The sequence below is a fragment of the Pteropus medius genome, unplaced genomic scaffold, assembly GCF_902729225.1.
Source record: "Pteropus medius unplaced genomic scaffold, Ma_sr-lr_union100, whole genome shotgun sequence".
Lineage (NCBI taxonomy): Eukaryota > Metazoa > Chordata > Mammalia > Chiroptera > Pteropodidae > Pteropus > Pteropus medius.
Window position 1 is genome coordinate 11,644,292 of NW_024340849.1, and position 27,018 is coordinate 11,671,309.

The window sequence follows — 27,018 nt, forward strand, 5'->3', positions numbered from 1 at the left end:
TTATTCTCTTACAATTTAGAAAGTCAGAAATCTGAAATCAAGGCGTCATCAGGAAACACTATCCCGTGCTTCCCTCTTAGCTTCTGGTAACTGCCAACGGTCCTGGATGTTCCTTGGTCGTAAACACATCGCTGCAATCTCTGCCTCCAGCTTTAAATTGCTGCCCTCTTCATGTCTCTACGTGTCCTCGTCTGTCTCTTACAAGGACGCTGTCATTGGATGGAGGACCGATTCTAATCCAATATAATCTCATCTCGACCCTTACCATATTTACATCTGCAAGTCGAGTTCTGAGATTCTTGGGAGTGGACGCGAACGTGGGGGCGGGGGTGGTTATTCTAACCCACACCAGGAGGCAGTAGCTCTGTGTGGGCAGCCCTGAGGCCCTGCACTTCCCCTACACCCTGCCTGCGTATCTGTGCTTGAGTCCCTTCATAAACAACCTGTCTTTGGATTATCCTGATTTTACTGTCCCTCTGTTTCCCGCTGGGGCTCTGAATGATGAACATCCCTTTGGTAAATTTCTTACCTCTGCGCAAACGTGGAACAGACTTATCACAGCTCCCTTTTTGGCATCCGCGGCCAGAAAAATTAGCCCTAAACGTAGTACTCAACTGTGGAAGCTCTCTTTAGCCTAAATTCCAGCTGTATTTATCTTTTCCATTGAATATCTGTTATTTTGTTCTCATTTTAACATGACTATAAATTATTTTTAAAAATATGAAATTATGTAATTTAGTAAGAAAAATGTTAGTTCTCCAAGTCTCCCTTCGTCTTGCCAAATTGCTCACAATTTAAAGCTCATCCTCAGAGGAGTCGTATTCAGCATCTATTGTTCACATTTTGGTGGGATGAACATTTGGCTAATCTAAAACGTTATGTTTTGAATTCACATTGGTCGATCATAACTGAAAGGAATGTTTAAGTAGTTTTTCTTCTGTGTGTGATTTCGCATCTGTGTGTTTGTGACAAACCAACATTATCACGATGCGATAATGCCCTTTCTAGGTTGCACGTGTAGTTTGAGAATGCCATCATACGGTCCTTTGGAAAATGAAGAGGAACATGATATCCAAGTCATTGTTTTCAACTCAACACTTTGAACGTGACCCAGAGTTCTTTACTTTCACACTTCATCTTCCACCCCACCAGGGAGCTTTCAAATGCTATCAAGATATCTGGCAATTTTTACAGAATTTTAAAGCTGGAAAGAAGCTTAATGGCCATGTAATGTGACTCTTTTGCAGTGAATAGACAAAGGTCCAGAAAGGTGAATCTGGCAGCCAGGACCTCAGCGACAACATTCTCATGGCAGGGTCCTTTTCTCTGTGTTGTGCTCCGTGGGACCTTGACAGGGTTCACGTGGCACAGAGAGCGAGTGTTGTGGACGTTCAGGAGAGAGGAAGTCACTTCCTGCTCCACTCAGAGAGCCAGAGACAGAGACAAAGAGGAATTCACGATCGAGTAAACCCTGAAGCGTGGGCAGAGCGTTGCTAAGTTCTGGGCCCTGGGAGAAAACAGTGAAGTCATCGCAGACTCCAATAGGTTATCACTTGAGAGTATTTGCCACTGAGTCTGCCTGGCCCCAAGGCACAAGTCCTGTGTCTAAGGTACACCCAATTTAATATGCTGCTCAACTTAATCCAGGCACTGGCTCTTTATTTAAACAAGTGAGGGCAGTCGTGGCTAACCAGACTCAATTCATCAAGAAAATTGCACTTTCTAAGAAAGAAAAAAGTATACATTCTAGGACCAGCCACTACTCTCGCCTTTACTAAGGAAAATACTTTCGAATGGAATACATCTAGACTAAATTGTCAAGGAAACATGATTTTAGTTGGAATTTAACTTTTGAAAACATTTAATTGCTTGTGGTTATTCCAGAAATAAGTAAAATCTATAACTATAGCATAGGAATTAAGATCGTTTATGCTGAGACCCACCGTGCATATATAGTCAGTTGTCAAAAATTCAATGACCTTTGCTCATTATTTCCAACCTCGAGATTCTGTTCATTCGGTCAGTGAGAGAGCCAGCTATGTAAAATACATTAGCACTTACACCTTTTGTCAGACCCTGGGGCAGTGACGAAGATGAACAAGACAAGCCTCTTGTCTCCTCGGAGCCCATGGTTTGGGTAGAAAGACAAACATGGAAACAAATGAGAGCTAAAGGAGGAAACAATGTTTTACAGAAGGGATCTCCTGAGCTGGGCATTCGATGTGACCGGATGACGGTGGGGAATGACAGAGAAAAGACTGAGAAGGTGGACAGGGGCCACTTGTGCTTTGCTAAGGACTGGACTTGTCAGCAGTGGGAGCCAAGAGACACTATTATGTAGGGTAATAGAATAGATAGCTTTTTAAATATTTGCACTTAACCGGATGAGGGCAAGATTGGAAGCAGGAAGAGGCTACGAAAATGGTAAGGGTAGAGGTTTTAAGGTCTGAATGAAGGTGGTTGGCAACAAGGATGGAGCAGAGAGGTGGATTCCAGGGACATTTTTGAGCATCTGTCCTGGGACTAGGGAGGTTGTATAACAGCATGGCGAGGAAGCCAGGCTTCGGAGTCGAGAGGTTTGGGCACAGATTCCAGTCCTGTCACTGGTTGTGAGACCTGGACCAGTTGCTTAACCTCTCTGGACCTCAGTTTCCTGATCTGTAAAGTAAGGATGAAGCTTCTCCCTGGTACTGTAGTCCAGGGCGTTCAAAGATGGCTGGGCACATAGTATACGCTTATTAAACAGTAACTGCTGTTACTACTCCCACTGCTACGCCCACAGCCAAGTGTTCTGATTTCTAGCTGGGTTGTTGTCCCCAAGTCACTCCTTCCCTGCAGCTGACACTTTATGGCAGGTGAAGGGGGGTCACTTGATTTCCATATGGGTAGTTCTCATCACTCCCTCCGTGGCCACCAGCCGCACCCATAGTACAGCAGGCTATGTCATATGCACATCACAGGCTGGTCCTTAGAGGGACTAGGCGCAAACCCAGCCCACGAACCACAAGTCACAACACTTGTCTTGCTGACAGTGAGCAGGGAGCCTGTCTTCCCAGGTGAGAGGTGGCCTTTCTTCCACTTACGTTCGCAGAGCGCTGTTGGTTGGGCTCTCTCTCTTTTGTAAGGGGATTTGTTATTCATTAGTGATATAGGATGTTTTGCATCCTTTGATGGGAGAGCACAGAACTGGATGGGGTTCAGCCAGTTAGTTATGCTGTTTGATTCAGGCAGCCTAGCAACAGTCGCTGTCAGCCGCCAAGCACGGCTTCCTTGCCGCTCCGTCCTGGCACGCCTTTCATTTCTGAAATGGAATTTATGGCCTGTGTCTAGTGTCCCATTTTTCCTTTTTTTTTTTTTTTTTAAGGAAATTTGATCCACAAAGCCAAGTCATGTAAGCTGGAGAATTCCAAGGGCTCAGAGTTGGGCTCAAGTTCACCGGGCGAGTGTTTGGTGCTGCCCTCTGGCTCACCTTTGTTTAGATAAATAATTTGAGAGTGTGCCATTTACAATCTCAGGGGTGCGCAGAGGAATCTGGCTGAAGGTTCCTTAATTGAAAGCAGGAGATAATCAACAACACAGCCTGTTCCTCCCTTGGGATGTTAACATGGGAAAATTTGTTTTCTTTGGAATCCATGTTCTCGGGTTGCCCGAATCAGAGCATGACACACATACATACTTATACCTTACCAAAAAGAAACAAAACATACCCCATATCCCTTGGGGGTGTTGTTTAGAGTTCCAGGTGAGGATGTAGGCACTCTGCAGACCTTTGATGAGCGCTGGCTCTGGGCAAGGCCTGGGCCCGATGCTCAGGGCAGCACCGCCCAAGGCTGGGGCCTTGCCCTCAGGAGCACTGAGCTAGATGGGAAAAGAAGACAGAGTCAAGTTTCAAGGCCTTGGTTCTCAATCCTGGCTGATTTTTTTAAATACCAAATCTCTGGTTCCAACTCCAGAGATTCTGATTTAATTATTTAGAATTTGGGCCTGAACATAAATAATTTTTTTTTTTTAAACAACTCCATAGTAGATTCTAGCATGCAGCCAGAGTTGAGAATCACTGTTGTTTTGTTTTGTTTTGTTTTTTCTTCCAGATATCCCGAGACAGACACAGATAGTGAGAGTGCGGATGTTCAGGGGAAGTGGAAACCGCTTCCTGGGGGGAGGGATTCAGGAAGTCTTCTCGGAGGAGGTGGCAGTTGAGCTGAACCTCGAAGAGTAGGTTCGATGTGTTTGGGGTCAGGCAGGAAGGCTACTCACACTTCAGTAATTCAGGACCGGAGGGGTTTCTGAAGGTCCGCGCTGCTGGCAGAGCTGCCTTCTCTGTGACAGTGGAAATACACAAAGGGTGGGAAGGGTGTCGCTATAGTTGTCTCCCAGAGCGGGTCACAGGTGAGAAACTGGCACTTCGGGGTATCTGGGAAAGCACTGTCCGTTGGGTCCAGCCGGCCAGTATCCAATCCATCAACACAGTTGTGGAGTAGGGCAGTGCTCAGGCCGGAGCCGACGGGGTGGCCTTGGACCTGAGGGTGGTCTGTGTGGGCCTCAGGACAGGCTTGCCCCTCTCTCCTGGAAGTTATCTCTGAACTCAGGGAAGCCCCTGCTAGAGCTAAGTCCAACCTCGTAGGACTGGGCCATCTAGAAGTGGACCCTAATTCCATAGCACGTGCCTGCCCTGGAAAACTGCTGGCCCCAAAGGGAGGTCCCTAGAGCGGCTGTGGCTCCTTTGGACGACCCGTCACGCCTGCACCTGCCCTCCCGCCACCATCGCCCTCTCGGCTCCGCACAAACACTTCAGTCCCCGGAGGGATCCCAGTCTTCAGTGCTGAAGTGGCACCTCAGGCCCAGCGGGTCACCGTTCTGCATGAGGAGCCAGCTGCTCACCTAGTGTCCTTATTAGACTTCAGAAAGCAACCTCCACCCCTTCCCTCGCACAAAAGCCACACTCCCACAAACTCTGGACTCTCCACTTCATTACAGAGCCTGAAATTCTATCAGAGAGTTACTCCTCCAGGTCAAACATCATTCTTTTCACAGTCGATGCCCTAAAATAGTGCTATCTTCTTAGGAGGCCCAGCTTTCCCAGTGGACTCTTGTTTTACTGTCCCCTAGAATTAAATGAAAGGAATCCTCTGTCACTAAACTTCCTAGCAGTGCTTTGAGATGTACGAGTATATGACACTGAAGCCACTATGGCAAGTTTTCAAGGTAACGTGTCACAATCACGTGTTCTTTGTCTTAAATGCCATTCTTGGGGTAAGGAAGAAAAACTGCTCTCTCCAACTTCTGAGAGCCACTTGGCCTTAGGTTACATCAGGAGACCAGACGAGAAAGCATTTCAAATATCTGGAGGAGGGGAGTCAATAACCAGCAAAAAGCGGTCAACTGCATAGAACAAGTGCATCTATTCATTGGTCTCGTCACTTCTCTCTGACGGAACCAGCGGAAGGGTTCTTCCCGGCTGGGAGGAAGGAGCTGGACCCCAGGAAAAGTCGAACAGGACACAGAGCAGCGAGGCTCTGCCGGCGAGTTATGTGCCCACGTTGCCAAAGACACTGGAACTTCATGTTATTTAAAGCAACCTCACGTTTTTAAAACATGTTTCCTTTTTTTTAATTAAATTTGTTGGCATAACATTGGTTAAGGACATTCTATATGTTTTAAGTACATCATCTCTATGTTGCAGCGTGAGCTCACCACCCAGCGATCAGCTTCCTTCCATCGTCGTATATTTGACCCCTTGCATCCTGTGCATCCTCCCCGCACCCTCCAGTGAGTTTGTTTTGTTTGTCTGTTTGTTGCTTTCTGTTTTATATCCCACATATGAGTGAAATCATATGGTTCTCGTCTTTTTCCGTGTGACTTATTTCACTTAGTGTGATACTCTCAAGATCCATCCGTGTCATCGCAGATGGCCGTATTTCATCCTTTCTTATGGCTGAATAATATTCCATTTTCTATACGTACCACCGCTTCTTTACCCAGTCATCTATCGGAAGGCACTTTGGTTCTTTCCATGTCTTGGCCCCCGTGAATAATGCTGCAGTGAACCTCAGGGTGCATATATCTTTGTGGATAAATGTTTTCCAAATTTTCAGTAGATGCTAGAAGAGGGATTACTGAGTCATATGGTAATTCTATTCTTAATATTTTGAGGAACCTCCATACTGTTTTTCACAGTGGCTGCACCAATTTACATTCCCACCAACAGTGTATAAGGATTGCTTTTTCTCCACAACCGCTCCAATGCTTGTTATTTCTTATTGATAATAGCCATTCTAACGGAGGGTCAGGTGTATCTCATTGTGGTTTTGATTTGCATTTCCCTTATAGCTAGTAAAACACGTTTTGTCACTCAGCTTATTTTGCTCTGCCTGGTACAGCTGGTTTCTTGTTTAAACTCAAGCGACAGCTCTTTCTCAAGGTTACCAGTCACTGCTTCACCAATGCCCAAAACACCTGGATGTTCAACTGTAATTGACAGAATCCAATTCTCAGCGTGATAAGGACTGTGTCTAAGGCTAATAAAAACATTTATATTTGAACCGTCCACGAGCGACTTCTCTATACGAAACAGAAATCTGTGCTTTTGCTAAAACACAGCAACCATGGAAGCCCTACCTGTGATTAACCCCCAAATCAAAAGCCCTTTATACTCTTATTTCTAAAACTTGTATCTTTTATACGTTACCAGGATAACTGGAAAAGAACACAATCTTGGTTGCAAACGACAGAAATGCCACTCGAATCTCGAGAATGAAGGGAATTGTGGTCGGGATGCCTGGAGTGAGAATGGAGTAGCTCTTGAGAAACAGAGTGACCCGGGGGGTGTCTCCTCCCTCGTCTCCCTCGTGAAGTCTCTGCTTCTCTCAGGAGTCTGGCCAGTGCCAGCTTCCTGCCCGCACTTGACATTTCAGCTCATTGTCACGTCTTCGGACCCTTCTCAACTGCTGGGGCCTCGGCAGCACTGGCACAGCTAGTTGCCTACTCGCTGGGCATTGGTCAGTGCAGAGCCTTGGACAGGAGTGTGTGATTGGTCCAGCTCAGGTGTTTGTCCTGGAGCAGGTGGCTGGATTGGCCACCCTTGCTTCAGATGCCCTTACAGCCTTCTCAACCTAGAGGGACAGGATCATGGACTCATGGTACCAAGTAGGACCATCCAGTCCACCTAGGCAGAAGCAACTGTGGCTGAGTGGTTTTCCATAGGACATCTCTGGTTCAAGGGTTGCCTGGGTATTAGAGGTTCTAGTTAACAAGGCACTGATATCTATTATCATATAAGGACAATCAAACAGTGCTGTGTCCCTAACTCTAAGGTAACCAACACCTCTTCATGTTCTTAATGCCCTGAGAGGCCTTCCATCTTATTCTGTGTCTAGAAAATCTCAGCCAAATCCCAAATCTCAAATCCCACTCCATAAAGAATTCCTAGACCGGGCGGGGCTGGGCCTGTTTATCCTTTGATAATTTTTGATAGACTGAGTGCCTTTTGACATCTCAAATATTTTCTTATTTTCAAAGGTCATGTTGTGGTTGAATATTTCTTACGTTCTGTGTCCTCAGTGATTGTATAAATTTCTTACGATTCTTTTATTTCCTTAGGCGTGTATCAGTCACTTGCCCAGATTCAGCATTCAGTTATTTGTTGATTCAATATAAGACAATGTACTGTTTGATCTTCAGGCATTCTAGTATTTCACAGTGCTTCATCATACCTATTACAGGACAGAAGGAGACTATATACTTCTGATGGTGAGCACACAATAGAGTATACAGAAGTCATATTATAAAGTCGTACACCTGAAATTGATATAATGTTATTAACCAATGTTACCCCTATACATTTAATTATATTATAGTTATATAATTATAAATGTATTTGAGTAACATAAAGTGTGTGTGTGTGTATGTGTGTGTGTGTGTGTGTGTACAAACTTTAACCCCTTCATTAAAGTAAGGCAGAAGAGTATTACAACAACTATTGTTACTGTTGCTATCATAATCATTATCAGTGTCTCTTTATTGAGCATTTGCTATACAACAGGCTCTATACCAGTGCTTTATCCAGCTCATTTAATGTCCAAAATCACCCGAACAAAGTATATATATTGATACTGCATTTTTCAGAAGAAGAAACTGAAATGTAAGTTGACGTGTAACTTACATCAGTTCATGATACGAGTAAGTGGTAGTCAATTTCAAACTCAGATCTGTCTGACTTCAAAACAGTTGCCCATCCCACGTACCGTACAGCGTGCCCACATTTTTGTACTTGTTAACAGTTTTGATTCATTCAGGCCCCCAAACATAGAGCCCTATGTTGCCACTCAGCAAGGATCCAAAATTAATGTCCTGGAGCAACTTCTTAGCCCAGAAATGGTGGCCGAGTTGCCAAGCAACCCCTGGATTTAAGATCCAGCTGCACCACTGAACAGTCTTGAACGACTCACCTGGACTTAACTTGAGTCTCCCAGTTCTTTATTGCAAATAGCGGAGCACATATTATGTACTCCAGGAAAAGTTGGATATTTTTGGCCCTTGGAGACAGAAAATGGTAAAGGCAATCAGCTTGTCATTATTTCATGCAAGAAACATTACTGGGTTACGCACACCCCTTACTGTCTGGTCCCTGATTCGTGCCGCACCTCGTAATACAGCAAAGGAGAAGGGAAGGAAGAAGAGCCCACAGGAGACCAGAAAAGATAAAAGGAAAAAGAGACAAAGAGAAGATAAAGCCATACCCTTTGTACTGGTAAATGGTGTCTTGGGTAGGTTCTTCCCAAGGAGAGTTCTGGCCAAGTTCAAGTCAGCCAAAATGTGTGGAGTATCTGTGATCTTTCGGGCACTGGTGTAGGTGCTCAGGATAACTAAGACCTGATTCCTACCCTATGGTGTCCACAGTCAGTTAGCAGAGACAGATTGTGGCACGTACAGTGGTGGAGATGTGTGTGACCTGTGACCCATAAGATTTTCTATAGAGCAACCTTTATCATAGAGCCCCAAATTATACCTTGTTGTCAGGAACCAGACATTGCTCTAAGGCATTCTCTTTTAAATTTTGAAAAAGGGGGGAAAATTATAATAAATGACATAAACCCCATAAGTAGACTCAATGTAGAGATGTGGGCAGCCTTTCCCATCTAATTAAATGGTGCTTCAGATATCAAGGAGCTTATGTTGTTTTAAAAGTGAGTATACCTTGCACCAAGAACATTCATTCCTGCGCCGAAGATATTGTTGTTGAGTTTAGCTGTATAGCGACTGACATGCGATAAACTTCTGAGAACCACCCCTTGAGCAGATTTGTCTAGAGGCCATTACCAGCTGTGAGCTGAAGGTCTCAGGAGAGCAAGGCTGCTACATTGTTTCCCTGTGGCTCTTGGGCTTTCCTTGTGTACATGCCACGTCTGAGAGCTCTCCAGAGGTTCTCGTTAGGTTTCCACGTGTTTGTGAAACATTCTCAGGACATCAGCTAACTCATACCAATGTCCTAAATGATCAGGGGATAATTTCTTAAAACAGTTCCTTCTAATTCTTGTATTTTTTTCCACCCCCTGGGGATTGAGGGCGTGTTTTTATTTGACCTGTATTTCTTTTTCTCTGATGAAAAAAGTACTCAATAATGGATATTTCATACTATTGTTAATAGTTTTACGTGAAATGGATAATTACTTGGAGTCAAGGGATTTTTTAAAATCAACTTCAGTGAAGTATAATTTACATCTGATAAAATGCCTGAGTTTCCACTCTACAGTTTGCCTCTTGACCAAGTACATACACACCCATGTGATTACCACCACAATGAAGATATAGAACATTCGTATCACCCCAGGAGCCAGAGAGGTTTTGAGTTAGGGGAGGCCTTGAAGATCACCCCAGTTCAAGGCTCTTGTTTTCCTGGTGCAGGAAGCAGAGACGCAGAGTAGGACAGTGACGTGCTCAAGCTCACAGAGCCAGTTTGTTGACTTTTTGATATCACTTCTCTGACTAGTCCTTCCCTCCTCTTCTCTCTGGCTTCCTTACTTGGGCCACCTTCCGGGAGGATGTCTCCCCAAGTCGTGTCCTTGGCTCTGGCCCTCCCCGGGTGTTGTTATCCAATGCTCCCCTTCACCTGTCTCTCTGAAGGCTGTCTCTAGCATACCTCCATCTTTGGCTCGCCCTTGAGCTGCCTAAAGCCTCAAACTTCCCAAACGATATATCTAAACCAAATGTAATCAATACCTTCTTGTCACCCCGAAATTTGTGCAATAAAAATCGTTTGTACTTAGCTCTTTTCCAATTTGATCTGCATTAGTTAATGGTGACCTCATCCACTAGGCAGGTCCACTAAAATAAATCTCTGGTCTTAGATTTGTCTGTTATTCTCTACATCCAGTGTGTTAAGAAATCCTACAGATTCTGCCTCCAAAATTTCTTTAAAATCTGCCTTTATTTTTCAGTTCTCAGTACCCTGTTTTGGACTCACTTAATCTCTTGCCTGAAATATTTCAGTAGCCATTTTAACTGCTCTGTCCACAGTCTTCTTCCCAACCTCCCTTCTGGGCCGATATGTGGCTCTCTGAACTATAGATTAAATAAGATTCAGGCTTGGGAGACACATCCTAAAGGTTGTCTAAGGATACTCTGAACCATGGGTGGGGAATTTTTCCCCAGAGGGAAGCTGAGACTCCCAGACACTGAAACCAGATTTGGAGCCAAGCTAGAGCATCAAGACTGGTCAGTAGGACCTGATAGTTTTCTGGGGCAGGAACAACTCCAAGGAGCCATAATTTTTGTAGCCCCTGAAATTAAGTTAATACTCTCCCTCTGTGTTGGGAGAACACATTATACCAGTGTTAGGACGCTTTTAATGCTCTGTCTTGTGTTATGTATGGCTCTGTATGTGTATTTCTTCCATATTGATTGTCTTCAGTGACCAAATTCAAATCTTAATCATTTCCATATTTTCTATAACACCCAGCTCAGAGAAGAGGTGGCCTCTGGAGTCTTGCAGCCTGGGACTAATTTGTCCAGTTTAGCTACTAATTTGAACAAGTTACTTAAGTGTTCTGTGCTTCAGTTTTCCCATATGTAAAAAAAAAAAAACAAAAAAAAAAACAAGGGTGGTTATGAGAATTAAACAATCCGTGGAAAATGGTTGGCTCGGCATAGAGCAAGCTTTCAATTAAGTGTTGGTTGGATTAAGTCAAACTTAATGCTTCCAGTTCTTACCTAATCTGAGTTGAATTTTTTACTCGATGTTGAATTATTATTTATATAGTTCGGTATCTAAAACAAATACAAGAGTCCTGCTCTCATCTGTAAATGATTTGGAGGTAGAAATCCCACTTCGGTGTTGTATGAATTTCTCGCTCCAGTGGCTTAGACCTGAATTAAGGTCAATCGTATTTCGTTTTCCATAAGAGTTTGATGCATGTGAGAAATGGGATATGTCACATCATGATTAATTAACCTAAGAAAGAAAATCTCAGATTGGGTCCCATCTGTCTATCCAAGTAAAACTCTCTGCTTTAAGACTTCCTCATTTAATTGCCAAGTGACTGACCTGTGGACAAAAATCCAAATCAGCGAGTTGTATTTATGTGTCCTTGTACCGAATCCCTCTGGAAATGCCTCGTTTCCATGGTGAAGTGAAGGCAAGGGGGCTGAATGCTAATGAAAGTCTGCCCACTGTGTGGCGAAAAGGACCAAAGCCCTGTCAAAGCACAGAGGTCTTCAGCTTCGGATAATTCACAGAGAAGTTTGCAGACATTCACACCTCAAGGGTCAGTATTTTATAAGGCTCGAGGGCTCCATGCATACTGGTTCCTGGAGCAAAATGAAAGTCCATGTCTTCTCCAGGCGCCATTTGGCTTACTAACCTTGGATTTCAGTAGCCCTCCTCTCGTGAATTCATTTCCTTCAGTTATTTTAGCTGTGGGGGTGTATTCGACTCCTGTAGCTGAAACCAAGTATAATGGCATAAACGAGATCGGAATTTGTTTCTCTTACACAAAACTGCCAGGTGTCTTTAGCTCATGTGGTGACTGGATCGCATCATGCACTCAGGTCCTTGTATGTTGACCCACCCGTAGCTAAGATGTTGATCTCATTGTCCAAGATGGCTCACCACCACCTTGTTCTCATTCCCACTCACGGGAAGGTGAAAAGTGGGAGGGCATGTGCCCCTTCCACTTAGGGGTGGCACCCGAAAGTTGCACGCGTCACGGTCATTTACATCCCATTGGCTGGGCTTCTTTGCAAGGCCATACCTGGTGGGACAGGGGGCTGGAAAGCGTTTCTTTTATTCCAGGTGCTTACATACTCAGATATAATTTGCGTTTCTGTAACTGTACCAAAAAAAAGAGAAAATAGAGTTAGGAAAACAGCAACCTTTGCCACAGTACCAAAGTTCTAGAAGACAGCTACTATGGATAATGTGGAGCTTCTACCAGGAAGGAAACAGAATACAATATTTAAAAACAGGTTTGTGGATATTTTGCCTCTAAGCCCTGGCTCCATCAAGGATGCTATTCTGTAACACCTTGGCAGTGAGAATCAATTTTTTTATTAGTTTTAAAGTACAACTGTTCTCATTACAAACATACTTGATAATTCTAGAAAACTTAGACGATACAGGCAAGCAAAATGAAGGGAATTAACTTTGCAGTTTAGGGATCCTGCGCAGAGAGGGAAGAGTTAAAATCCTGAGGCTGGATCCACCCTTCGAAGGAAAGAGAGGCGTGAGGTGACAATGGCTGAGCTGCAGAGAAAGCTGTAGGTGGCAGGAGAAGGCAAAGAAGTCAGGAAACTTTCAGGAACGCTTGGTGACCACCGTGGATGACTCGTGTCGGTCAATTTATGGTGAATAAGTCAACGCTGGAAGATACGATTTTCTTGATGAATGCCACTGCAGCATCATATTAATAACCACTCAGGTGTTCCTAGAATGCTTAGAAAGTTAAGGTTAGACTAAAAATAAAGCACAAGGGCTTTGGGTCCCACAATGTCCCCGCACGGTCCTTGGATGATGACTCGCACAGTGAGGCACAGTTCACAGCTATCAGTGCTCCTGCAAATGAGCAACCATGAGAATACGAGTAGAGATTCGTTGGTTTAAACGTGTCTCACAAATGGGGATAATTGACCCATTAAAATTCTCTCTAAGGCAAACCTCAAACTAATTATTTGAGGTGAAGAAAGTAAGAATAAACATTCTGTTAAATGATACACGTAATCCCTAGAGCAATTTCTTAATAAAGACCACGTTTCAGTGCCAGGTGGTCTGGTCAAAAGCAGTTTGGTTGAGACCCAGTCGGTCAAGTCAGCCCGAAAGGCAAAGCCTTGGTTTCGGGTTGGGTGCTGGCGTCAGCGATGCTTCGACGTGCGTTTACGAGGTTTGCTCCCTAACCAACTGTCAAAACCAGAGTGTCTGAAACTGATGGCATTAGAAATGTACCAAAACACCCTGAAAATCCCTAAAAATCCCTTCATTCCCTTGATTTCTCTTGCTACAAAATCAATACTTGCTCATTACAGGAAAAAAAAAAACAAAACAAAACATGAGGATCGTCTTTTATCTCACCCACATAAAGAGAAGCAGGAATATCCAACCTGATCTTTATTTTTTTAGGTAAAAATATCTCACTATCTATGTATACATAAGTATATACATAGATACAATTTGGTTATTTTTTTACAAAGATAATACAAAACTACTTTTTTCGATTTGTTATGACTTTTTTCTTATGTTCCAGAAATGATCCACTTCTCATCTGAATCAGGGAAAAGGCAGCCAGCCAACCAGAAAGTGGGGGGTTGACAAGGTAGAAAACTCATTCGAGAGGCGAAGCGAGAGGGGAAAACTTGCTAGGGCTGGAGCAGCCAGCGCTGGCGTCGCTGCAGAGGCAGTGGATCAATGCCAGGTTCTTGCCTCTGAAACCCTCTGGGCTTCCGTGGCCGTCTGAGCCTGAGGAACACCACATGCCAGGGAGCTAGGGAGGTGCTGGCAGAAACACCGAGCGGAGGTGACTGTGTGTGTCTCCAGCCTGCAGCCGGGGCTGCTGTTGGCTCTGCCCATGTGCTCCTGGGCCGGCTTTGAGTAAACAGAGATCCAGTCATGTGCATTTCATCTTCGAGAGCGGATACCGTGTTGACCAGAGGGAGGAAGGTGGAATGCTTTAGGGTTTCGCTTTTCCTACTGTCGATAGAATCATCTCTGAGCAGGCGTTAGCGTGGAAACAAACATGGCCAAGATACCGACCCTTCTATCGCTGTAAGTGAGCGCTGGCTGCTTCTCACAGCCAAGACAGTGGGGAGTCCGACGGGCCGAGCTGCGGACTTCCTGACGCTTTCTCCTCTGCGACACTGCAGGGTCCTTGAGGGTGGGTGCCAGAGTGGGGACACAGAGGAAAAACAGCACATTTCTTTCTGCATTTTCCATTGGACTTAATGTTTGCCAGCACGATAGTACCAAGCTCTATGCATCTTAAGTCAGTGAATCCTCACTCCAAGACAGAGAGGAGGGTGCTGTTACTTTCCCATTTTGCAGATGAAGAAATCAAGGTAGAGGAAGTTAAGTCGCTTGTCTACGGTCCCACAGCTGGAAAGCAGCAGAGGCCTAGATTCAAACCCAGGAGATCTGTGCCCAAGGCCGAGGGCCTTAACCCCCAGCCATTTTGCCTTTTGGGTAGGCACAATATGAATGTTTGTTGAATGAATAAGTTGTTTACCACTTGCAGCCTTGTAGGAATAAATACTTTCTGCTTGTGACCTTAGCGCCATCTGAGAATAACCACACACTATTTTTTCTGTCATTCACACAGCTAAACCCCAGACGACACCATGACCAGGGAGTTAATGGTTAGGAAGAAGAATGGCTTCAGCAGCGACTTTCCTCATCTGACCATCTAGCGTTTTTGTGGCAAAAGGCACATAACACGAAATTTGCCATTTTAACCATTTCTAGGTGTGTAGTTACTGGCGTTAAGTACGTTTACATTTTTGTGCGACTCTTGCCACCATTCATTTCCAGAACGTTTTCATCTTCCCGGACTGAAACTCTACACCATTCAGCAGCAACTGGCACACAGCCCTGGCAACCACCACTCTCCTTTCTGTCTCTGTGAATCTGACTACTCTAGGAACCTCATATAAGTGGAATAGTACAGTATTTGTCCTTTTGTGTTATTTCATTTAGCATCATGTTTTCAGTTTATCCATAGTGGAGCCTCTGTCAGAATTTCCTTCTTGTTTAAAGCTGAATAATATTCTCTGGTATGTACATAGCATGTTTTGTTTATCCAGTCATGTGATGATGGACATTTGGGTCATCTCTACTTTTTAACTATTGTGAAAGATACTGCTATGAACCAATATCGGTTCGAGTCTGCTTTCAGTTCTTGTAGATATATACCCAGAAGTGGAATTGCTGGATCATGTGCTGACTCAGTTTAATTCTCTTAGGAACCACCATACTGTTTCCATCATTTGATCTTGACTATCAGTAATAGTGCATATTAGAGCAAGTCGTACTAATATACTCCTTATGATTCTCTTGGTATTGTCATTGATTTGGCAGTAACAAGCTTGTATGTAGATGAATAAATGGGTAGGTTTTGTTTTGGTTTCTGATTTACTGATTGCTGCAGTAAACATATCATTCCATTTACCTGGGGGGAGCACATTGTGGTTAAAGGGCTGAACCAAGCATGCCTACATGAGAGATGAGTCATTTTATTGGGTTCTGTTCTCAGGCATTTAGTGCAAAAGGAATTCTGATAGTTAACATGAAGTCATGCAAAACTCCATAAGGTTTCAGCAAGGAAGAAGGCGTAAGGGAGAGAGGAAAAAGCACCTTCACTCTAAGGAGCTTTACAGAGAAAGTCAGGACCACTTTTAGGTCCTCGGGCCCTTAATATAATAGCCCTGAGGAATTCCCGTTCTCTGTTCTTCCTGGCAAAAGTTTCTTACGGACACCCTTCTCGGGCATGTCACAGTGTGGTTGAAATGGTGAAAATAAATTAGGCAAATTAGACTCTCCAGATCACCAGTCTCATCTCCTTATTTGGGACTGACTAGTTGATACCGTGAACAAACTACTGTCAGTTTGCCTTTAGAAGCCATCACCAGCAGGGCTTCATTGTTTTGGAATGAAATATTACATCGAAGGGGTTCTTTGAAAACGTTTGGAACTCTGGTTAGCCTGGGCAGGGTCATCTACTCACGGGCAGGTTCCGCTCGGTTCTCTGGCTCAGTGTCCCAGCCTTGAGCTTCTCAGGCACAGTTTTCCAAAAGAATATACCTCTGCCTCTTGCGGTGGTAGGCAAAGGGTATCTGGCTAAGTAATCAGGGTTGGGGAGGGAACTAGAAGTCCACCATGTCACCCGACTTTCAGATCATCTTACTGTCTTCTTGGCTTCCACTCTCCTCAATACTTGGTATCTCCGATCTAAGCCTTGCCGAGGTTCTGCAAAGTTGGTTGGCCTGCTGCTCCATGATAACCTGCTATGGAGACACTTGGGTTTGAAGTTACTTCACTCTACAAGATCACTTCTCATCCTTCCATCCACAGGCCATGTCTAGACTTAGAGAGTTTTCCTAAATCCATGGGATATGAGTTTGCATTTTTATTCCACGTTCTCGTTACTTGGGATTAAATTGTGGAAGAAGAAGAGGACAAAAATATTTTCCATCATCTTGAAATCAAAAGTTTTTTTCCCTTCCCTCTCGGTCCCTCTTGTTTTCGGAGATGGCATCTGCCATTGAATAAGAAGTGGAAGAAAGAGATGAGTCTTAAGACGTCTCGTGCATCTGGGAAGAGTTGTTGTTTTCTAGCCGTGTTCAGAAAGCGGCAGCTAAAAAAAAACATGGTTCTGACCCTAAACGAGGCCCTGCGAGGTATCTGTGTCACCTGTGATCCTTGTGATACTTCTGTAAAGGAAGCGTCAAGTTTTATCCACGAGGAGTCTAAAGCTCAGCGGGTTTAAGAAATCAGCCCAGGCTGCACCCTGAGCTCTTCAAGTGATAGAGCCAGAATTGTAAACCAGATTTGCTTGACTGTCCAGCCATTGCTCTATCTACTGCACATAGGTAGCTTGGCACCAAGAACTCTAAAAGGTATAGTTTTTTCTCTCATTTAAAAAAATATATATATCTGATACGTTCGGTGCATGTCTAGGCATTTATGCAAAGGAAACTTCAAGTAAATCTTAGGAAAATTTACTATCCAGTTGGAGCAAGTGTTGAAATATTTCTTGCCTGCTCACTCACTTGACCTTTCAAGTCCCTTCTAGTTCTCTAATACTGTCGGCAGTTGTTTTTTTAAATTCTTTTCTAGAATCTGATAACAGCAGACAGTCGAATGATGCCATCTCTATTATCTTCATTTCTCAATTTAGTTTTTCCTTCTAAAAGCTCTCACACACATTGGTTGGTGGGATATATTTTGGGCTAGAACCAAATTAGACAAATTTGGCCTGTAACAAAAAATTTATGATTTTTTTATGTGTCTTACTACTCAGAGGCACCCAGGGGAAACCTCCACAGACTTTCCTGATTACCAGATGTCGCCCTTTCTATGTAACAACAATCTAATCACCACTTCCCCTTGCCAAAAAAATGAGAAGAGCATTTGCATTTGGAAAACCAAGCTATGACACGTGAAGCGTATTAAGAAGGCTGGCCTCCCCGGAACCCACAAGAGCTTTCCCCATCTTCGTTTGTTTTTCTTAAAGATAAAAACCACACAGCCGTGTATGTAGTTAAGTCTAACAAGTGCCTGCATAACGAGAAGGAGATTTCACTTTGGCTCTCTCAACTTCATCGCACATAAATTATGTTTTTAAGTAATCTTTGAACTGGTAGAACATGTGCGGCCAGTGTTTGCTTTCTTATACTTCGGAATATTTCATTGTTTATTTTAAATGGTGATTTATGATCGATGGATGTTTAACGTGCAGAATAATGCTGTATCGCCAGGAACAGTGGAGAGTACAGTGAGGTCTCAAACCTCCTTCTCGAACAGGGATGTGGCTTTACTTATGCCATTCAGGAAAAACAGCCAAGGGGAAGTTAATTCTTAGCTGAGCTGGTGTTGAAATGAAGCGTGCCCTTCCTGAAGCTCAGATCCACTTCTGACAGAGCTCTGTAGCCTTTCGAAAGCATGTGAAATCACTGCATGATCACTTAATTTCATTAAAAGGCAAACGATGGGTTACTTTTGGCTTCACTGCATGGACAATCCCAAGCCCTTGAAATGCTCACGAAGGTCAAAACGCCCAAGTTTAATGTCTTGGATGTAGAAAGAGATTGTAAGGCTCGTATCCATTTCCATGAACTGTAAAACGCCATCAAACATCTCAGAGGCTATACCTTAGCTGCACCGTTAAATAAAAACAGCCCAATAGATCCATATGTTTCAACGCAGCGACACTTGAGATGTGAGTATCAAAAACACGTGTTTTTCCCCTCCATCCAACTTTCTCATGAATCACTTGCGTTTCAAACCGTCTAGTGCACTGCTTTTCCTCTTACGGTTTTCTGTCGGACAGCTTCAAGTAGTACAGTAAGTCATAACCATAAAATTGTAATGAATAGTCTATTAAGCCAGTTTTCTTTTTGGTTGTTAGGTGCTGGAACTTTCTTAAGCCGTGGAAAACTGGGCAGAGTTTAAGTTTCATGGAATATAAAGTTAGATCCTCGACCTCAGTTAGAAGTAGTAATTATCATAAATTTATGCCCCATGGGCTTCTTTTGTCATGTAAAATTATAATTCAGTTGGCGATGTTAAATTACATCTAAGGGGAAAACTCGGGATATCGCCAAACATCATTCATATCAGTACATTTTATTTATATATACGCATACACATTTAAATACACACACACGTGTCATTCTAACATAAACTATGCTGAAAAAGATCCAAAATAGTCTATAACGAGTGGAAAAGTACAGTAGGCAAGTGTGTCCTTTGAGGGAACGGGGACCCTTAGCTATTTCCTTCAAGTCTGTTTCAAGAGCATCCCAAATGCCCCTTGTTTTTTCATAATGGAAGTCCCCTTGTCATGCTTTTGAAGCAAGATGATCTACCACAGCTGGGCCGTATGTGAGAAATGTCGCAGGGAGAAAGGAAGTAGTGTTGCTGTACCGGACTGAGCCTTAGAATCTTCTACAGGATGTGAGGTTTACAAGTTGTGTACATTTTTAAACAGTTGTATGTAAAATTTATAAGCGATGGATTTAATAAAATTTTTATAAATTTTACAAGTTTTAGGAAGAGATTACTGGCATTTCTCCTTCACCCAGTAGGTGGTAATCCACCTAGCAGATCAATCCACAAAAATGGATTTGACCAATGAAATAGGTAAATGATACTAATTTGCAAAGGTAGAAAATAATGCTGTTAAATTATTTTTCGCTAGAATGTGATAGGAAAAATACATTTAAGTGAATCAAATTCTTCTTAGACAGAAGGCCTTGTCTAACCCGGTTGAAGGTTCCGACCATTTGACAAAGGTAGGAAATTGCTTTAGTCCCCACCTTTGATTATTTATAATAACAATAATAACCGTGTGTTGGCCCCTTGTTCAAAATGTCAACTCTGCTCAATCTGTCACTTTAATATCCTCTCCAGAACCTTCAGGTAGTTGCTTATTTGATTGTTTTGTGCAAAGTGTATCCTCGTGTTTGTGGAGGGAGTAGCCTGTTAGAAGCTCATGCCCCAGAGATGTATTCTTTCCCGTGAAGTTTTACATTTGGAACAGGTGGCACCATTTCTCTACCTTGGGCAGAGATATTAAGTCTTGCATATTTATGTTAGTAATTACCTGCTTGCTGTTTTTTGAACTTAGATAATTCAGGTACCTTTGAGTGTCTTATGTGGTACAGGCATAAAAAAAAAAAGTACTAGAATGGGAGTTAGAATGTGTGGGAGTCTTATAATTAGCGATCATTATGTTACAATTATCCAATTATTATTATACTCAGCTAATTGTTACTGTAAGTAGCAAGTCATGTGAATCCTTGGTCTGTCGGATGAGGGGTCAGGTCAGCCTCGAAAGTCCTTTTTATACTTATATTTTTGTAGACCTCTAATTCTCTGAGTATCTTAAAATCTGAGTTAATTCACTTCTTAGGATTCAAAGGATTAATTTCATATGTCATGTGGTGAAAAGGGCATCTGCCATTGAAAGATGTGGTCATGTGGTATTGACAATATATATATTTATTTTTTATCTCAGATTTCCTTAGACGTATTCCACCCCTGCTTTCCTTTATGCCTCAGTTTTTTTTGGGGCACAAGTTACTTCATTCAAAACCAATAACTGAAAAGAATTATATTTTTTAATCTAACATCGCATTTAAAATGTGTTTTTCTTTCTTTGTCCCTTAGGAAAAAGTGCTGCAAAGGGTATAAATTTGTTCTTGGACAATGCATCCCAGAAGGTACGTAATATAAAAGATTATGTCTTCCCACTTTATTCATGACTAATCATTAGATGTTTATAAAGTTCAGATGTACATGGAATGTATGTGTGTTATCAGTGAATATCTGTGCATGTGTGTATGTAATTTCTATATTTCTTTTTGACATTAAGTTCTTCTAATGCCAGTTTGGTTACGTGTAGCAGGCTCTATCTAAATCATTACACAACTCGTATACGTGCATTACATACATTGAGTGTCTAATCAGCTTTTCATACGCAGTTAGAACATGACCACCCTCCCCACCTTCTCCACCTGCTTTGCATATGTTGAACTTGAAGCCCCTTTACGTGACCATCAGCAGACACTGTGTACAGCCCAGCAGTGGAGAGACAGAGAGATGTAAGACAGGGACCCAGCCCTCAAGGTGCACGCCCTCAAGTGAGGTAGACAGGATCTGGACAGTGAAGAATCAGAGAGATCTGGATTTTAATCACGGTTCTCTGTTGGCTTAGTTCATTCAGATGGCTGTAACAAAAATACCATAGACGGGGTGGCTTAGACAACAGACATTTATTTCTCATAGCTGTGAAGGCTGGGAAGTTCAGAATCAAGGTGTGAAAGATTCAGTCTCTGGCAAGGGCTTCCTGGCTCCTAGGCAGCCGTCCTCTTGCCATGTCATCACGTGATGCAAGGGCGCTCTCTGGGGTCTCTGTTATAAGGGGACTAATACCATTCCTGAGGGGTCCACCCTCATGACCAAGTCACCCCCCAAAGTCCCACCTTCTAACACCATCACATCGGGGGTTAGGACCTCAGCATATGACTCTCAGGAGGACACAAACATTCAGTCCATAACACACATCCTACTAGCTAGCTATCACCTTGGGCAAGTTTTAAACGTTAGTTTTTTCAGGAAAGTATTAGTAGTTATATGGTTGTTTTAAGAATATTAACCCATGTAAAGTACTTGAAACAGAGGCTGTTATTAAGTGCTTGGTAATTGGTTACTGTTATTGCCCGGAGTTTGTGCAGTAGAGGCCTCCAGTGCAGCAAGGTTGCAGAGGGAGCACACAGGATCAGCATGGTCAGAGTGGCCTCAGGAAGGAGAGGAGACTCGAGCTGGCTCGAGGAAGGCTGCCCAGGACTTAGATGAGCAGCAGGAGGAAAGGGGCAGGGAAAGCCAGCACTGACCCAGAAAACACTAAGAAGTCTTTGTAGAGCATGAGGTTAGTTTATCCCCAGGTGCAGAGAGGTAGGTGGGTAATACAAAATAGTTTTCTTCTCCATTACCCAAGAAGCCAGGTCTCTACCAAGGATCTGAGCCCAGCCAAACTAATTCATGTGGCATCATCTCAGTGAGCAGCATCTTTATCAGTTAGAAATAAATGGATCTCTCTGTCTATTGCTGTCTTTGGTGGAAGGATGACAGAGTTCATTAAATAGCGGTGACCTCTGAGGAAGCTGCTTAAGAAGGTTGGGTAGGAAATCACTTCACATATGATGGTTTATAGGGCCTTGGGTCTCTCTCCAAGGCTGAATTTCTCACTGCCGGCCAATTCCATTGGTTAGAGGTTTGTGGAGAAAACCACAAAGGTCAAAATAATTGCATTCTTTTATAAGCCAGCTTTTCTCAGTCACCAGCTGTGTCTTTTATATTTCAATTTGGCAGATACTGAAAGAAAATTAATTTAGGCCAATCAATTTAAGATCCCAGCTAAAGACCTCGCCCAACCTAATTAAAAACATATTACATGGATACCACATATTTAGAGTTCCTTTAAGTGTTGGATATTGTGGTTTCAAACACCTAGACCTAAAACTAGCCTCCCTTACCCTAAAGTGGGACTACAGCACCTTTGATTAATGGAACCTAGAACTGAATATTCCAGGTAAAGTGGTCTCGAGAGCTGAAAGCTGCTTTGCCGTAAATAACTAACCCTCTGCTCTATTGCTTCCACTGGAATACTTTTAAAAGTTAGTTTATTTTAATCTGTGAGAATAAGTCAGTGTTTGTCTTCTACTAAAGCTATCATAAAGGTTTTCACTGCTCAAGAATGCAAAGTATAACTGTAGGATTTCAGAAAAGATGGTATATTAGTTAGGATTCTTAGATTTATTTTAAGGAATGGATTTACAAGAGTCTGGAGGCTGGCAAGTCCAAAATCTGCAGAGTAGACTGGCAGACTGGAGTCCAAGGACAACATTAGAGTTTGAGTTCAAAAGCCGTCTGCTACCAGAATTCTCACTTCAGTAGGGGAGGTCCATCTTGTTTCTATCAAGGCCTTCAACTGATTGGATGAGGCTCACCAACTTTATGAAGGGTAATCTGCTTTACTCAAACTGTACTGATTTAAATGTTGTTCTCATCTAAAAAGTAGGAGAAACATCTAGAATGATGTTTGACCAAATATCGAGGTAGTGTGGCCTAGCCAAGCTGACATATATGATTATCCATCACAGATAGTAAAAGAATACTACTAGGATTTCTAAACAAATATCAACCAACTAATGAGTAGACACTACATTCTAAAAAAACGTTGTTGCCTCATATTTGTTGCTTTAAGTCAAAAGTCAGCAACCTATGCCTGTTGGCCTACTGCCTGTTTTGTAAATAAAGTTTTATTGAAACACAGCCATACCCATTTACTTAAGAATTGTCTATGGCTGCTTTTGCCCCACAGCAGTAGAACTGAGTAATTGCAACGCAGGCCTGCAAAGCCACCTATCAGATATGTTTTGCCACCCCCTGCTACGTTATCTCGATTGGCCAAGTGACAGAGTGATCGGATTTGTTCTGGTTCAACAGTTACTAATTGAGCATGAACTGTAGGAAGAGAGTAGTGTTGGTTACTCCAGGGGACACAGTCCCTGCCAGATACCCAAACAAGCGTTAGAACAAGTAATAGAAGAAGCAGACGAACAGGTAAAGCTTTTACTGTGTGTCAGCCACTGTGCTTACTGCATCATCCAGTATAATCTTCATAAAAGCACACCATGAAGTAAATATTATTGTTTCCCTACTTTATAGGTAAGAAAATTGACATTCAACTCACGATCACAGAGATAGTGGCAGAGCTGGGAGGGTTGGCTCCAGAACCCGTACTCTTCACCTTAATGGGACATCCTCCAAGAAAGGGACCTGGCCCAAAGTAGGCATTCAATAATTGTGTCTGGGCCCATGAGCAGCAAAAGTATAGAGCATAGGACATTGATGCCTAGAGGTGATGCTTTGTTAAGGAAAACACATTTGACCAGGGACACACACGGGCAAAGCAAGCCCGGAATCACAGAAGGATTTAGCAAGGGCAGTTTTCCAGGTTTTCATGAGAATGGCATAAGCTTTGTCATACCCACCCTGCCCACACCAGAGGCTGACAGCCCATCATTCCACCTTCATAGGCAGCAGAGCAAAGCCAGGATCACATCTTGTCCAAGGATAGTTTGTCTGTCAGCACCTGGGAAAGATAGTGCAATGATTAATGAGATGCTGGATCTAGTCGGCAAGTAAATGTTCAGCCTGAGCTCCTGACTTAGAGCCAAAGTCCCTTCAGAGGCTTGTTGAATGTCAGCTCGTAAGGACTGAGAGGAGGAGATGCTCTAAGTCTTTATAAGTAACAGACCATCCACCCCAGTTTGCACAGGCATAGGGCTAAAACGAGGTCTACGGCTGTTCGACCTTACCCAACGCCAACGCCCATCACCAGGGCTAGCCGTTCTTTAGTGTCCAGCTGGAAGGAATTCTCTGTCTCTAAAGCAGTTGGTGGGAGAAAAAAAACCGGCCCCAGGTGATGTTTCAGAGACTGGCCATCTAGAGCGACTTTGCTGCTGAATAAGTGACAAAGACCAAAGGATGAGGAGGTGACTCGGAAGGGAATTGTAAGTGACGTCTGCTTCTAACCACTGCAGAGCTGAGCACTGTGTTTCCCACGAGGTATTAGAAAGCACCCCATGGCCTGGAGTGCTAGTGCCCCTCTAAACGTAGCCACTCACACGTCGCAGTCCCCCTGGAGCAGAGTGCAGCCCAGAAAGTCTGGGTGGGCGACCCGCCTCTGTCTAGGGAATGACTGCGTGAGTGTGAGCTCACACTTTTCTTTTTCAGATTATGACGTGTGTGCCGAGGCCCCCTGCGAACAGCAGTGCACAGATAACTTCGGGCGCGTGCTGTGCACTTGTTATCCGGGATACCGGTATGACCGGGAGAGACACCGGAAGCGGGAGAAGCCCTACTGCCTAGGTGTGTTGGCAACGCACGTCATCTTCCAGCTCCTGAGATGATGCCTGGTTCTGTCCTTTGCTGGACGTGCTTCATCAGTGGGCCCCGCTCACAGGAGCCGCATTGATCTCTGATTCTTCCCGTTTCATCCTGACACTTGTTAGATGAAATTGTGTCGGTCTCATCCTAGGGGGTCACCGCCCTTTACTGTGATTATTGAAACAAACTATGGCCAAGGAATCCTTCAGGGAGTTGGTACCAGTTAGAGCCTGATGAGCAGCGAGACGTAAGAGCGGGAAAAGGGAAACATTATCAAGAGAAAATTAGAATAATGTAAGTGGACAGAAATCTAAACCTGCAGAAAGACTGAAACAAGAGAACGCATTGTCTCGGAACAGGACTAGGAAGAGACTGGGCACGAGCAGTGGCCATATGGCAGACTGGTTGGACGTGAGTCAGAGGGAGCTGAAGCCGGCCACCTGGGCTGCAGCTGAGCAAAGTCAGCACCATCCATCACCCCCGGCTTGTCCCCTTCCCCCTCACCGACTGGGCTTCCCAGCTCTGCGCTCTTTGAGTTTCTGAGACAGGTTTATTGTCCCCTGGAGCTGCGTGTTTCAAAGAGTGATCTGTGGCTAACCTGTCAGAAACATCTGGGATTCTTGCTTAAAAAAAAGATTTCTGCTCCCCCCAGACTCAGAGTAGGCCCAGAAATCTGCATTTACACAAATGCCTCTCGTGATTCACATGCACGGTCAAGTTTGCGAATCAGCTAGAGGACGGGCGACCTGAGAGACTGGCAGGTGGACCCAAGTGGCAAACACAGGAGCTGTGATGAGCTGCCCCCCTGTGTAAAAGAAGTTCTAGATAATGGGTCTCCTGGCTTCTCCCCAGTGGTACCTGGGATGGCGCCCTAATCTGACAAAGAATGGGATTGAGACCACCAAGGGAATGGAGTGGGGACCCATGGCCTGTCCTACAGAGAGCACGATCTGCCTTTCTGTTCCCCCGAGGTCCCGGGCGAAGGCTCTTTGTTCAGTTGGTGGGACGGTGTACTGTTCTTCTCATTTGGGGATCAGCAAAACCAGCTTCCTGCTAAGAGTTCCATGTATTTCTGTCTCTCCTTCCAACCTCATTCTTCTTCCCTCCTCGGGACAGTAGAGACAGCTTCATGCTCAGGTTTAGGGCAGGGACACATGGAGAAAGGTGGTCAGCCTGAGGAATTGCAGAGCACGATCCAGCTGTGACATCTTAGGCTACAGATGACGTAGTATGCACTGCCCAGGGAACCTCCAGATGACCACTCTCCTCTTGGCACATGCAGGGCCTGCCAGAGACAGGTCCTGGGCAGCTTGTCCAGGGCGTAGTTGGGACATCATCACAGTCCTGAAGCGATGGCTGGGCTCTGTCTGTGCCGCGTGTGCACAGCCTGGGGCTGTCGTAGCCCCACCCCCTCCTCCCAGTGTCCTCAGCCAATGAGCAGAGACAGATTTGGGCCTCCTCCTCTTCCCGCGGTGGAAGGCAGATTTGTTTCCACCCCATCCAGTAGAGGGACAAGTCCGTGATGCACCTGGTTCACAAGGCTCATTCCCACAGCTTGTGAGGGGTCAGTTAGGGTCATAGAGGAGGCCCAGAAATTTTTCCGAAATTTCCTGGGAAAAACTCCATTGGACCCATTTTGACTACTTTCTTTTATCAGTAGCTTTTCCAAGATACCATCACGTCTTTTAGCTGGGAAGGAGCCATTGCTCAGTGACCTTGAGTTTGGAACCTATAGCCATAAAAAGGGAACATAACTCCCTCAGCACACAGGGGACCTCGCAGAAAATCGTTTCTACGATGCTCGCTTTTCAAAGTGTGTCACCATTGGATAGTTCATTTCCTCCTAAGGAGTCCCGTGAGGTATTTAGGGCAGTCTTTATCATCACGTTTTATAGATGAGGACTTTGAAGGCTAGCAAGGTCTACACCAACCATGTGACTGGGTAGTGGCAGAGCCACCACCAGGAGCCCCATCACTGTGGTTTGATTCTGCTCCTGCCACTCAGATTTCCAGCTTCCTCCTTTATCATAAGCTTCTGTGATGGGAGTCTGGCAAAGTGTGCTTGGCAGATGTTAACAGAAGGGCCATGCCTCAGGTCACCTGTTGTGTTGGAAGTGAATTCTTGGGAACTGAGCATTGTCTGCATTTGGTTCAAACTCAGATATCGATGAGTGTGCCACCAGCAATGAGACACTGTGTGCACACATCTGTGTCAACACCTTGGGCAGCTACCACTGTGAATGCCGGGAGGGCTACATCCAGGAGGACGACGGGAGGACGTGCACCAAGGGAGACAAATACCCCAACGACACTGGTGAGTAGGGCGGGTAAAATTATCCCCCTCATTGGATGGATGGATGGAT

General features: G+C 44.1%; 1 protein-coding gene across 1 annotated transcript in view; it reads left to right on the forward strand.

The window, feature by feature from the left end:
• CCBE1 (collagen and calcium binding EGF domains 1) overlaps nucleotides 1-27,018 on the forward strand; it is a 185,517-nt gene that overhangs the window by 132,298 nt on the left and 26,201 nt on the right. The window contains exons 3-5 of the mRNA XM_039840375.1: nucleotides 20,369-20,421; nucleotides 24,503-24,637; nucleotides 26,817-26,969. Coding sequence (XP_039696309.1) covers nucleotides 20,369-20,421; nucleotides 24,503-24,637; nucleotides 26,817-26,969 — 341 coding nt within the window. The remainder of the gene's footprint in view (nucleotides 1-20,368; nucleotides 20,422-24,502; nucleotides 24,638-26,816; nucleotides 26,970-27,018) is intronic.